The sequence below is a fragment of the Physeter macrocephalus genome, chromosome 1 (genome assembly GCF_002837175.3).
Source record: "Physeter macrocephalus isolate SW-GA chromosome 1, ASM283717v5, whole genome shotgun sequence".
Lineage (NCBI taxonomy): Eukaryota > Metazoa > Chordata > Mammalia > Artiodactyla > Physeteridae > Physeter > Physeter macrocephalus.
Window position 1 is genome coordinate 85,973,257 of NC_041214.2, and position 13,664 is coordinate 85,986,920.

The 13,664-nt window shown below is 35.2% G+C and overlaps 1 protein-coding gene across 1 annotated transcript in view; it reads right to left on the reverse strand.

Annotated features, from left to right (window-relative positions):
* The window catches only part of ATP13A3 (ATPase 13A3), an 80,038-nt gene that overhangs the window by 39,952 nt on the left and 26,422 nt on the right, over positions 1-13,664 (reverse strand). The window contains exons 8-15 of the mRNA XM_055084601.1: positions 12,672-12,741; positions 10,542-10,676; positions 9,991-10,063; positions 7,520-7,651; positions 6,078-6,257; positions 5,775-5,932; positions 4,858-5,046; positions 3,198-3,259 (exon numbers count right to left, since the gene is read on the reverse strand). Of these exons, the coding sequence (XP_054940576.1) occupies positions 3,198-3,259; positions 4,858-5,046; positions 5,775-5,932; positions 6,078-6,257; positions 7,520-7,651; positions 9,991-10,063; positions 10,542-10,676; positions 12,672-12,741 (999 nt within the window). The remainder of the gene's footprint in view (positions 1-3,197; positions 3,260-4,857; positions 5,047-5,774; positions 5,933-6,077; positions 6,258-7,519; positions 7,652-9,990; positions 10,064-10,541; positions 10,677-12,671; positions 12,742-13,664) is intronic.

Consider the following 13,664-nt stretch of genomic DNA (forward strand, 5'->3'; position numbering starts at 1 on the left):
AGAGGCCACAGCAGAGGGAGGCCCGCATACCACCAAAAAAAAAAAAAAAAAAAAAAAAAAAGAAAACTGGGCTCATAAGAAAGAAAAGGAAAATTTCAAGTGCCAGAAACAGGGAAAGGAAAACCAGAGGGGTGTGACCTTAAAGAGATGCTGTGACTGTCTGGGGGAGAAGGAAGAGGGAGGAGAGCCATCTCAGTACCCTTAAGGCCTTGGGTTTTAATAACCACACGGGGAACAGGAGACAAAGTTGTGGCCACATACAAAGTGGGGAGTTGGAACTAAGAGAATCCCTCTCACCTAAGATATCCAGTGCTCTTGAAGAACTACACCCTTGGAAAAAGAGTATACTAGAAAAAATTTATCCACAAAGGCATAACTAAGAATAAGCTTACCTCTTTTCCCCCACCCAAAGTTCAAGAAAATAGTTAATATCTATATAACATATTTACTATGCATTAGGCACTGTTCTGAGAACTTTAAATTTATTTGACTCCTCTCATCCTTATACCACAGGAAGGTGTTTTATTATCCCCATTTTATAGATGAGGAAACCGAAGCAGAGTGGTTAAGTGACTTGGCAAGTCACAGCATATAAGTGGCAAAGCAAGGATTCAAACACAAGAAGTCTGGTGTCAGTACCTAAACTCTAAACCATTACGCTACTCAGGATGGCATTTGGCCTTGAATATATGTTACTGCCTGGCCTAGAAATCCCCAAGTTATGAAAGTAACGTTACAGCTTGTCTGGAACCACTGACACTACTTTTGGCCAAAGTCTAAACTCTCCAGAGAGGAGCGCCCACAACACAGCCAACAAAGGAGACTCACAGAAAAATCCCGCTAAGGATGAGTTCATAATTTAAAAATGAACCAGGAAACAATTCTCACGACTCAACAGACAAAACAAAGACAGAATTAGAATTCCATAAACTTGAGATAATAGAATGGAATCTGAAAGAATGCAAAGAAGGCATTTTAAAATTACAGACTTAGAAAAAGAACAAGCCACCATGGCGGGGAAAAGGGCAGAGGCAGATTTGGAAAGAACCAAATGAAATTTCTTGTCCAGGGTATGGTTAGGATTCTCAGATGGAGAGAAAACAAAGAATGGGGGAAAAGCCATAATGGAACAGAAAGAGGCTGCAAATTTTCCAGAATTTAGGAAAAGCATGAATCTTTGGAATCAAGAAGCAAAATGAGTACCGCACAAAGAAAAAGATCATGGTAAAATTGCAGAAATCAAGCATAAAGAAGTATTTTTTTAAACAAAGTAGAAAAAAAAATTACTAAAGGAGACTAAGACTTCTCAATAGCAATAACAAAAGAAGTTAGGAAAAATGGAATAACACCTCCAAGGTGCTGAGGGAACACAGCTGTCAAACTAGGAATCTATACAGTTACACCATCATTCAAGAGAGAGAACGGAACAAAGAACTACTAAGGAATGTAGTTACAGAAGATGGCAATTTAATCCAGAGGAATGGGATACAAGAAGCAATGGTTAGCAAAGATATCCGTAAACGTAGGTAAATCCTAGCATGTAGACTGTATAAAACCAAAATCATAATCATAAAATGTTATGCAACAAATACATATAAAAAGGGAGGTGAAAGTAAAAGTAGTGTACAGTGCATGGGTTTTGGGGGGTTTAGAAGCTAATAAAGACACCCATGGACTTTAGACTCTAAATATGAATATTAATAACTTAAGGACAAGTAGTAAAAGATTAGGATGTATAAATTCTGAGAAAATGAGAGAAATATGAGAAAATGTGTTTGGGAATTGGGGTGAGGGATGGTAGAAATAATTTCAAATATATCTGAAATCACAATAAATGTGAACATGATGGCAATAAATGTGAACGTAAAGACTGAAAAGTAAAGAGATAGAAAAAAAGATATATGAGGCAAACATCAGGCAAGAGCAAGCTGGTGTATAACTATACAAATATTAGATGAAACAGAATTTAAGGCAAGATGCATCGTTAGGGATAAATAAGGTCACAATGTGACATGCTATTTACCAAGAAGATGTGACAGCTCTGACATGACATGAACCAAATAGTCTCTCAGACTGTATAAACCAAAATCCCACAGACTTTTGAGAGAAAAAATAAAAAGTGGCATAAACACAACTATAGTAGTAAAACTTTTAAGCATCAAAGACAGCAAAAACAAAATAAAAAGATGAAACAGAGACTGGTGAAATATTTTTAATGTATAGTACTGAAAAAGATGATCACCCAGAAAATACAAAGGACTTCTACCAAGTGAATAAGATAAAGACAAACAATGCCATTTAAAAAATTAGGATATAAACTGTCAATACAGAGAATGCTAAATGATCCTCCTTCCAAAAATGTGAAAATACGCTCAAACTCCAAAGAAACTGAACAAAGCCACAATGAAATACCATTTCATATCTATCCATTTGGGAAAATTAGAACTCTGAAAATGGCAAGTTTGGCAAGGATATGGAGCACCAGGGTCTCTTACCCACTGAGGGAGAGAGTGTAGGTTAGCACCATCACTTAGAGAGCAAGTAGACGGTACCTACTAGAGCTGTGGCCATGCATGTGCGGTATGACCCAGCAATGAAACTTTTAAGAAGCTGGTTTACTGAAACTCAACCACATGCTCACAGAAGTTGTGTACCTAAGAATTTTAATTGTGACACTGTTTGTGAATGTGGAAGGAAAAAGGGAGAAAAAATGAAACTGTCCCTTAGCTGAAGAACAAATATTATGGTTTAATCACATAATGGCATACTAAACAACAGTTAAGATTAATAAATTGGATCTATACATATCAACATGGATGAATCTTGAAAACAATGTTATAAGGCAAAAAAGCAGCAAAACACATACAGTACATAACAGCTGTGTATATTTATTTATAGACAGATCTTGTTTATGGGTAGAGATATATGAAGTAAAAATATAAAAACATGCAAAGATAACAACACAACTTCAAAATGGTGGTAGGGATAGAAAAAGGGATAGGTTAAGACTTTAGCAATATATGTAATGTTTTAAATCTTTTAGGAGATCTGAAGCAAATATGGCAAAATGTCAACTGTATAATCTTAGTAGTGGGTACATAGCTATAATATTACTTTCTGTATGTTTGAATGTTTCATATATTAAAATATTTATTAAAATTAACTAAAATAAATGAACAAGTCTAGCTAATAATTACCGTGTATTTTCCACTCGTTGAATCCCCCAAAGATCTAAACCATCTTCAGTAAGAGTTCCAGTCTTAAAAAAAAAAAAAGCACACATTTACAAAACCATGAAAAGCTATGCTGTATCTATATAATGGAGTGCAATACAGCTGTAAGAGGGGGAGGGGGATAAGTAAGATCTCTGTGTGTGTACTAATAGAGTAACTTGCAGGACAAAAAGTGAGGAGAAGTGTGCAGAACACTCCCTATGGTATGGTCCCTCTTTGTGGGTGGGGCGGGGTAGGGGGAGATATGCGTAGAATTGTATACTTACGTGCTTACAGTATTAAATGGTGGAACAATGCACCAATCAACCTATCAATCAATAAAGGATGCCAACACAAGAGGGGGAGATTAGGGCATAGGGAGCCAAAAAAGGGAAGAGGAACAAGTTAAATGATATCAAGAGGTGCAATCAGCCAAATTCAGGATATAAATAACCTGGTTTCCTCAATAAGACAACTGGGAAAGAGAGGCAAGAAAAGCAACGGTCACAGATTAATTATAACCAATGCAATCCTTAATTTGATTCTGACTGAAAACACAAATTTGTAAAAATTTGAGATATTTTTGAGAAAGGCAGGGAAACCTGAATATGAATTGGATATTAGGTAATACTAAGGAACTGTTAATTTTGTTAAGTGTAGTAAGCAGTGATAATGGTACTGTGGTAAGTTCTGTTAAAACAGTATCTTCTAGAGCTATATACCGAAGTATATGGATGAAATAACATAATGTCTGATGCTGCCACCTTCAAAATGAGGGGATAGTGAAGTAAGATTGACAAAATGTTGGTAACTGTTTAAGTTGGATAATGGGCAGATGAGGGTTTATTATACTTGCATCTTTTTCTCCACTTTTGTGTCTGCTTAAACATTTCAAAAACATTTCCAAAAAAGATTAAGCAAAATTTTACATAAAATTTTCTGAACAGATTCATATAAAACAGTCATGGGATACGACTTTTTTTTTCTCTTAATAAAATACATCTCATATTTTTTTCTTTAATAATGAAGATGCACAAAAATCAAATTCTTATCATGTTAGTTACCCAGAAGAGACAGATGGAAAGTTTTCTGACCAAGGTTTAATTCTCTAAACTTTTAGGAAAACTAATTTCAGGTGAGGAAAGAAGAACCCTTTGTAAGAGGCAAGGTATATTTCACACAGGTACAAAATTTGTCATTTTCACATAAAATCATATAATCAGTGTCTTTCATAATTTTGTAACACATTCAATGAAATCATAGAGCAAACACTAAATGTATATACTTTACAGCAATAACATTCCAGTAACTATATCTGTATAGAGCCTATTCCGTTAAAAAGATGAAAGAGCGGATAAATTTTACTACTACTACTATAAGGCATAATTCTGGATATGAATGGTTAGTCAATTGCAGATTTGGGCAAATAAGCAATATCCAAAGTATTAAAAATTGAAAAAATAATGAGAAGAAATAATACAAAAATGATGCATGTGCCAAATAAGTTAAAAGAGAAAAATGAGAACATTTCTTTTAAAACGTGTGCAAATTAGTTGATAAAGAATACAGAAACCATTAATCTAAATGCTTTAGACGTACAAAGTTACAAAGTGACCTTTGACAATGATTATGACATTGAACCAACCTTGTCAAAGCAAACAAGATTCAGTTGTCCACAGATGTTTATCCTTTGGGGACTGATACAGAAAATACCCACTTTTTTCAGTCTTCTTTGGGCATACACAATGCCAGCAGTCATTGCGGCAGGAAGTGCAGGTGGCACAGTAATTGTAATGATATCAAGAGACTCGATAATTATCTCCCCAACTTCTACCTACAGTTAACATAAAAATAAATGTCAGACCCCCAATATTAAATATTTATTAACCCAATGAGGGTAGTATTTCTTTAGTGAAAAGTCTATAAACCATTTTTAATCTTATATATAATAAGTGTGTATGTATATTCATGTAGTAACTATAATTTTTTTCCCTTTAGAGATTCTGCAAAATGGAAAGCTCAATGAATTGTCAGTGGACTCTGGAATGAGAGCTATTTTTAAAGCTAATTCTTACTTTAATAGCCCCATATACTTCATACACTACATACTTCAAAGTCAACAAATATTATCAGATATTGACTCTTACTACTATGCTAGTCTCTATAGGGGATAGAAAAAAGAAATCTGACAAGGTGCCTTAGAAATACCTTCAATTCAGTAATCACAAATAATTTTAATGCTGTATATACCAGAGGTTAAAAAAAGAAAAAATAGAGCTTTTGGTGAGTATGAGATCACTCCTCCCTTTTTTAAAGTAACTAGAGAGCAAATAAAAGATCATCTAAACCAGAGCTGATCAAAACTTTCTGCTTTGATGGTGATGTTCTAGATCTGTACCTTCTAACATAATAGCTACAAGTCTCATATGGCTTTTTTTTAAGTTAAATTAAATTAAATTAAAATTTTAATTTTTCAGTCTCACCAGCTACATTTCAAATCTTCAAGAGCCACATGTGAATCAAACTAAGAATCAAACTCTATTAAGGGTCCCATGTACATACCTCATTTAAAATGCTATTGATAATAGTGTAGATAAACCCAATGCCAGCCACTGCCACAAGACACAGTAGAAATAAGTAGGCATCTCTGTAGAGTTTAAAATCAGTTGGTTTGGGATACAATATGGAGCGGACAAGCTGTCCTTTGGAAGTACTAAATCCTTTCAAAAAAATTAAAGAAGAAAATGATTATATAGTATTTTTACAAGAAAATGAGAATTATCTCTCAAAACAGAATCTCTTTTTATGCATTCGATAGACTTCAAATATGCTAAACCATGCAAGACAAGATTAAATATTTTCTACCTGTTCTAACTACTATGGCTTTGACAAGTTCTCCAGTGTAGAAACGAGTTTGAATAACAGTTGTCCCACAAAACAAAGTGTGTCGTCTATGTGTTTCTGGACTATATAATTCATCTTCCATTCCTTTTATGTCCACTGAAGGATTTGGCAAATTAGTCTTTGTCACTGGAACACTTTCTCCTTTAAAAAAAAAAAAATCGGTAAGTTAAAGCATAGAAATCAGTATCAAACACACAAATCTTGAGTTGTTAAATATCCTAAATGTTATCATACTGTTGACAACAGTTATTAACAGTTCTCACATGTGAATAACATAGCTTAATCAATTAGCTTTTGGTCTATAAATTCCTTACCCAGCAATATCAAATTTTGTCTTCCACAATAATTCCTGAAAGTGATCTGAGACTCAAAGGTAATCAGTTGCAAATAACTGTGCCAAGTTTCAAATAAGAAGACGAGGTTGCTACTGTCACCTCAGGACCTGTTCTGGTATCCCTGAGAACTAACCTGGGAAGCACTCTGCAACCCCAAGCCCACACAACACGTGAAGATCCACTCCTAATCCCACCCCACTCCCCCCACCCCCACACACACGAGTAAGAAGAGAACAAGCATCCGAGCAAGGCAGAGGAGTATGGTAATTCTCTAACAGCAAGAAAGAGCCAAATTCTTTTAACATTAAAATGTAGTGCTCTGTAGCAGTCACACTTCTTATGTCAAAGGCGACAGGTGTGTGGGGATATTTATGCGTATGAGTGTGTTTTAAGACTCTTAGCCGTTCAAAAATGTATTATATAGGAATCACTTTCTTGCCAGGTTGACTATGACAATTAAAAAACAGTCATGATAAAAAGATATATACGCATAGCTGATTCACTTTGTTATGCAGCAACTAACACAACAATGTAAAGCAATTATACTCCAATAAAGATGTTAAAAAAATGTTCAAAGAAAAAAAATTTTTTAAATTAAATTAAATTAAAAAAAATAAAGATATAAAGCTCTACCTCCAGATTGTGAATTTCCAAAGGGAAGTTATTTTAAAGTCTATTTCTCCCCAATTTAATAAAAATATCAACTCTTCTAGTCCCACTTTTTGCACATCAAAGTGAGAAGTAAATATGCTGTGGGCAAAGGATTTCTTTCCTCTTCCCTTACTATAAAGCATTTCCTCATGTCAAAAGAATGGACAGAAGCAGGACAAGAGATATCGTGAACAACAGCATTGTGCTTTAGCATCACAGCTGAGTATAATGCAGAATTTGGTTCCCTCAAGATAAAAAAAAGAAAATCTTTTCACAAATATCTATCACATTCATGACATTCATGAGTAAAGGATACAAACAGCACAGTTAATTGTGACATAGCTTAATCAACAACTACTTAATCCTAATATCATTATAAACAACTCATCTGGGTTTTACTCATTTAATTTAGTTTACCTGTTAACATGCTTTCATTTACAATACAAGTACCATTAATAAGTACTGCATCACAAGGCATGACTGTCCCATTTAATGGAATGACCATGACATCTCCTGGCACAAGATCTGTAGAAAAGATCTCTTCGATTTCTGAATTTAAAGAAAGAAAAGTCTGAAAAGGATATTCTTTAACTTAGAATAAGAATACAGCAAACAAAAGATCTATCCAAAGGTCACCTGATCTCAATAAGACATTAAAAATATAATGGAGTTAAACAGAAAAATCCCAATAGATGAAGAGTTTTGACAAATAAGATTATTATTCCTTAAGCTAACAAAGCATGGTGTCTAAATGTGTCAGCTAGTTTGTCCCTGGATAGGACGCCAACTGCACAGAGTTGATGCCAAGTCCCCTCTAAGCTAACAGGTAGGTGGGCTTCAACACTCATTACAACAGTGGATACTCAATCTTAGCTATCAGCCCTATGAGTAAACAGATGATGAATCCGCACAGGAGACCCCCTGCAACAGGTAAATAAACTCAGATTTCTGTAATCCCTTGGAAACAGATAAAAGCATTGAAATTTTAGCACTTTCTTTTTTAACAGCATTCTTTTTCTTGTTGCTACTATTTATAATTCATAATGTCTTATTGTTTTCTCAATATTCCTAAAATAGTCCCAAAATATCTTAGATATTATTTTAAATCAATTTATAAAATAAATTAAACTTTGTCATACCTAGTTCATTATTTCCTTAGAAATTTATGTATTATATTCAAGTTAGTTAAACATTTCTTTAATGATCTTCCCAAGTAAAAGGTGGCCTTATATTTGGGCATTCTCTCTCTCTTCCCCTACCCCTAGATTTTATTAAACTATGCTTAGAAGAGACTTACACTAGTTTCTAAGCAAAGATGGGTGAGGAGAAAACTACTGTTTGTGATGTTAGCCTGCAGGACAAATACTCTTCCCTTTCTAAAAAAAGGTAGAAGTAGTTTACTAAGCTATAAGGAAACAACTTTTAAAGAATTCTAATGCTATTTTGCATGTAGTAAGTATAATAATCTTCATTTCTTAATAAGATCCCTTATTTTAAAAACGTGACTCAATGCCTTAATGCCACTTGAAATTCTAACCCTCTTAGGTGCACTGAGAAACTAAATATCAATGGCCTGTTGGACTATACAAAGGGGATAAGGAAGCTAAACACTGAGCAGCGCATCTGTCCTAGCATCCCCAGGATCTTTGGCAGCGGCAGAGTGGGAAGAGGAGGAGCACCAATAAGCTACACATCTAAGACTGCAGCCAGGGGAGGCAGAAACTATCAGCTAGTACTCTAGCAAGTGACCAGGAAGCGCAAGGAAGAAAGCAACCTGCCAGGCCAACTTGGGTTTACACCTGGATGTAATATACTGAGCCAAGAGAATGCAGACTGATTTGGTTTTCCTGATCAATCAAAGCGGCTACTGTCTCCAAGGCCCATGATGCTGTGCTGCCTCCCCTTTATCTCCTTTACCTCTTCAATATCTCACCAAACTCACGTGTCCAAAACATTATTCTTCCCTACAATCCTGCTTCTCCTCCTGTGTTCCCTATTTAATTAAATGACACCAACATCCATGCCCCCAGCCTGACACCACTTTATCACCTTGCATCCAATGAATCATCAAATCTTCTTCAATGCCCACATTTAAGTATCTTCCAAACCCATCTCACCACTCTCCATCTCCACAACCCTCACCCTGATTCATTTCATGCCTTCAATATTAATCCCCTCTAAATAAGTTCGAACATGGCAGCCAGAATGATTCTTTCAAATAGGCAAATATGATCATATCACTCTCCTACTTAAAACCCTTCGATGGCTTTCCACTGCCTTTTGGGAGAGTCCAAATCCCTTAACAAGCCTTAAAAGGCTGTCCACTATCCAGTTGCTGCATCTGCCACAGTGAATTTCTTTCACTTATTACAATGACCAAACCCTCTCTAATACCCAGGCCCCTGGGCACTTAGAACCCTCCTCTATCCCTCTCTCACCCACACCTTACCACTTTCTCACCTACTTTTTATCTGTCTAATTCAATCACTTAAGAATACTTTTTCAAAGAAGGCATCCCTGACAACTACAGTAAATGAGCTCTAATATCTAACCATGACTTCTCCCTATCATAGCATTTATCACACTTTACTGTTTCTGCTTATCATCTGTCTTTCCAACTAGACTGAAGTTCAATGATGGCAAGGACTATGTCCATCCACTGTATCCCAAGAGCCTAGTATAGTATCTGTCACATTATAGAAAAAGAAAAATACAATTTCACATAAATGAAAGAATGTGATACAGAAACATGGGTACAAATCCAAACACATTTTTATTTCTTATGGAAATAAGTGTATATGTATAATATATTGGGCTTGCTTCACACATTACTGCTTAGTGGAAATCTTTTTAAATGTACTTTTCCAAGAGTAAACTGAAGTACTTACCTTCATTTACTCTGCAAACTGAAACTCTCACAGTACTGTGAGCTGCCACCATGTCATGCAACATAATATATTGCTGAACCAGGGAAAAAAATTTTAACTCATTAATATAAACTAATTCTTCAAGCTATTAGAAAGCAAGGGTAATATAAAATAAGGTAAGCTAAAATAATAAATTCATATTACTCTGCCTTTGAAAAGGTCAAGACCAAAAGATTCAAAGATCATTCAATATTTTAGCTCAAAACATTAGACAAAATAAGAAGCACTTTCATGAGACAGCCCTGAAAATAGCAGAATCAGCCCTCCAGTATTCTAGTCTTAGATAAGCAACTATAGATCCTACAGCCTCAAAGCAGTCAAGCGATACTTTGACTCTTAAAAAGCAGCTGCCTTCCCCCACCTCAAAAAAGAGGGAAAGGGAGTACATATTCACATAACTAAAAGAATAACTGTATGGAGTACTTACTTTACACCAAGTAGCATTCTACACACCTTACATGTTATTACAAAATACAAACACAGTTGTGAAACCCATAATAAACTGGACTTACCTTTCTAATGGCATATAGGGAGCTTATAATTGATACTACAGACATAATCACAATGGCTAGAGCATAGTAATAGTATTCATCTGTGCTCCACAGTATAACACTGAACAGCTGGAAAATGTAAAATGGGTTGAGAACCTAAAAAACAAGATTTTTAAGTCAAATTGAATGAGATATTTATAACCATACAGATTTAAGAAATAACCAACAGGATACTTACAGGATAAGCTCTGTAGTATCCTAGGGTAACAAGTAACTACCCAAAGAGCAGGGCAAGATGTTACTTTTTTTTTTTTTTTTTTTTACCATCAAACTACTAGAGTTTGACTAAATAAGCTTAATTTATTTGCATCCATTTAGATTCATACCAAACCCAAATACAGATTCAGCTAGAAACAGCTAACGTGTGTGAATTTAGCTGTTCTTCATTCTGCTTTAGCAATAAAATACATTTACTTTCAATAATTACTGTACTGCTAAAGGATACAGAAACTTTTAACCAACTGGAACAAACGTTTACTTATGAACTCGAAGCACTAATTTACTTGTAAGTCAAAGGTTCACTGGAGTCCAAAGAGAAGACAAATATGAAATAAGTTACACTGTTTTGCTTTCTCTAAGGAAATAATTAAGTATTAAAACCTGAATAAAAAAAAAAGATAAGGAGTCCTGGCAATGGACTTTGTTTACCCAAATTTTATAGTATTTTACCAATTTCATTAATAACCTCCCAATGTTTTAAAATTGAATCTTCTGTACTTTTTAAAGCACTTTCACATATATAGTCCCATTTTACTTCAAAATCAAATGAGATGGGCTTCCCTGGTGGCCCAGTGGCTAAGAATCCTCCTGCCAATGCAGGGGGACACGGGTTCGAGCCCTGGTCGGGGAAGACCCCACATGCCGCAGAGCAACTAAGCCCGTGCACCACAACTACTCAGCCTGCACTCTAGAGCCCATGAGCCACAACTACTGAAGCCCACGTGCCTAGAGCCCATGCTCCGCAACAAGAGAATCCATAGCAATGATAAACCCACATACCGCAATGAAGAGTAGCCCCCGCTCACTGCAACTAAAGAAAGCCCGCACAGCAACGAAGACCCAAAGCAGCCATAAATAAATAAATTAAACAAATAAATAAATAAATAAAAGTTCCCTTAAAAAAAATTAAATGAGATCATTAAAGGACTTCCTACAATTTTACCAATAAAGGAACAGCAGGGAGAAAGGTCTTCTAATGACCAAAGCTCGTTACTGATGAAGTCACATTATAAACCAGTGTTTCTAATTCCTAATCATTACACTTTGCTATGCTCTAAAGCAGCATTATATGGCCACTCTCAGGAACTGACGGAAAACAATCTGTACCTTCTACTAAACGTATTCACCCAATACAGCTAATTCTATACTTTAGCCCAAAACCAGAAAGAAGACTGGAGAGCCTAACTCTCCTCGGCAAAATCACTTACTCCTTCCTTTACATGCCTGCAATCCCTCATTCCCACCGCTTCTACGGCTCTTACAACTGAAGGGTCACCACAGTAACTACTGACATGTACTCCTCCTGGGCTAAAGTGCAAGCTCCTCATTGTTACTCATCACGTCATGTTTTTAATTCCAAACTTCTGGCACAATGCCTAGTTCCGAAGAATGTACCACATGAAGAAAACATGATTAATTGTTTTTAAAATTAGGAGGAGGGACTTCCCTGGTCGTCCAGTGGTTAAGACTCCACGCTTCCACTGCAGAGGGCATGGGTTCGATCCCTGGTCAGGGAACTAAGATCCCACATGCCAAGCAGCACGGCCAAAAAAATTAGCGGGAAAAAAGAAAAGACAGGTGTATACATCTGTAAAATAGGGCAAGGTTTAGATGTGCAACTTCCTGAGAGTAAAAAAAAAAAAAAAAAATCTACCGACAAGAAAAGAAAAAAATTAGACAAAATAAAAAAGTAATAATGCTCCCAAATTACTGATCTATCATAGGAATATCTTTCTGCCCTTCCAAGTAAAAAAATAAGCAAAGAGAAGTTAGGAAACAAAAAACCAAGGATATCTTATTACTTAAATCCTGGCTCTTTTCAATTGACAAACCTATTGATCACAAATGTTGAGACAAGTACAATTGTCTTACCTCCTTAATTAGAAGCTTAAAAACTGAAGGCACTTTCACAGCAATTTCATTTACTCCATAAAGCAATTTTCTATAACAGGAAAATACATAATAATAATATTACATTATATTATATCATAATAGTACAATTTAGGGAAGGCATTGCATTAGATAAGGCTCAAACCACCGACTGCTCCTTAAATCCAGAACTTAAACGTTCATGTTTCTAAACAGTTGTCTTCTACAATTTAAATTCTCTATCTACAGTATTTAAATCAATGTAGTCCATACTGGATAACTATACTGTTATCACTTTATCTTTTTGTGTGACAAGTACCTTTCCCACTAGTCTATAATAACCATATCAGCAAAATACTTTCTTTTCCATCCATGAACACAATACATCTCAACAATTTTGAATTGCAATTAATTTTTGCAAGGGACTACGTAAGTAAATTTGAGGGGTCCTGTACTATTTTTCTAATAAGAATACTGTACTAAAAATGTTTATTTCAAAACATTATACATTTGGCTTTTTTTAATGCTTAAGTTGCTTAAAACCTTCCACTTAAATTCCTTATAATAGTACTTCCTATATGATACATTAATTCTTGCCTTTTATGAAGTAGAAGCCTGAATGAATGAATTTATATTCCAACCCTCTGAAAGAACATGCTATAGGAGTATAAGAAAATTTCTAATGTAATTTGAAAAAGGCACTTATCTCTACGATATGTAATACACTGGTATACTTTTATACTTTAGCAAAGAATAACACTATAAAAAGGATTATGTCTCCCAATTTACAAATTTTCATTGTGGTAAATTTGAGCTCATGCTTACAATTCCCAACATTTCAGTAAATCTAAGATTTGAATTGCAAGACATTCCATGATTTTATGTACTATCAAGAAAGATAAAAATGCTGTCAAGTAAAGGATGACAATCCACCCACTGTATGACACACCCTCCTTACAGAGATGTTAAAATGCAGGGAAGTGTGCACCTCAGAAC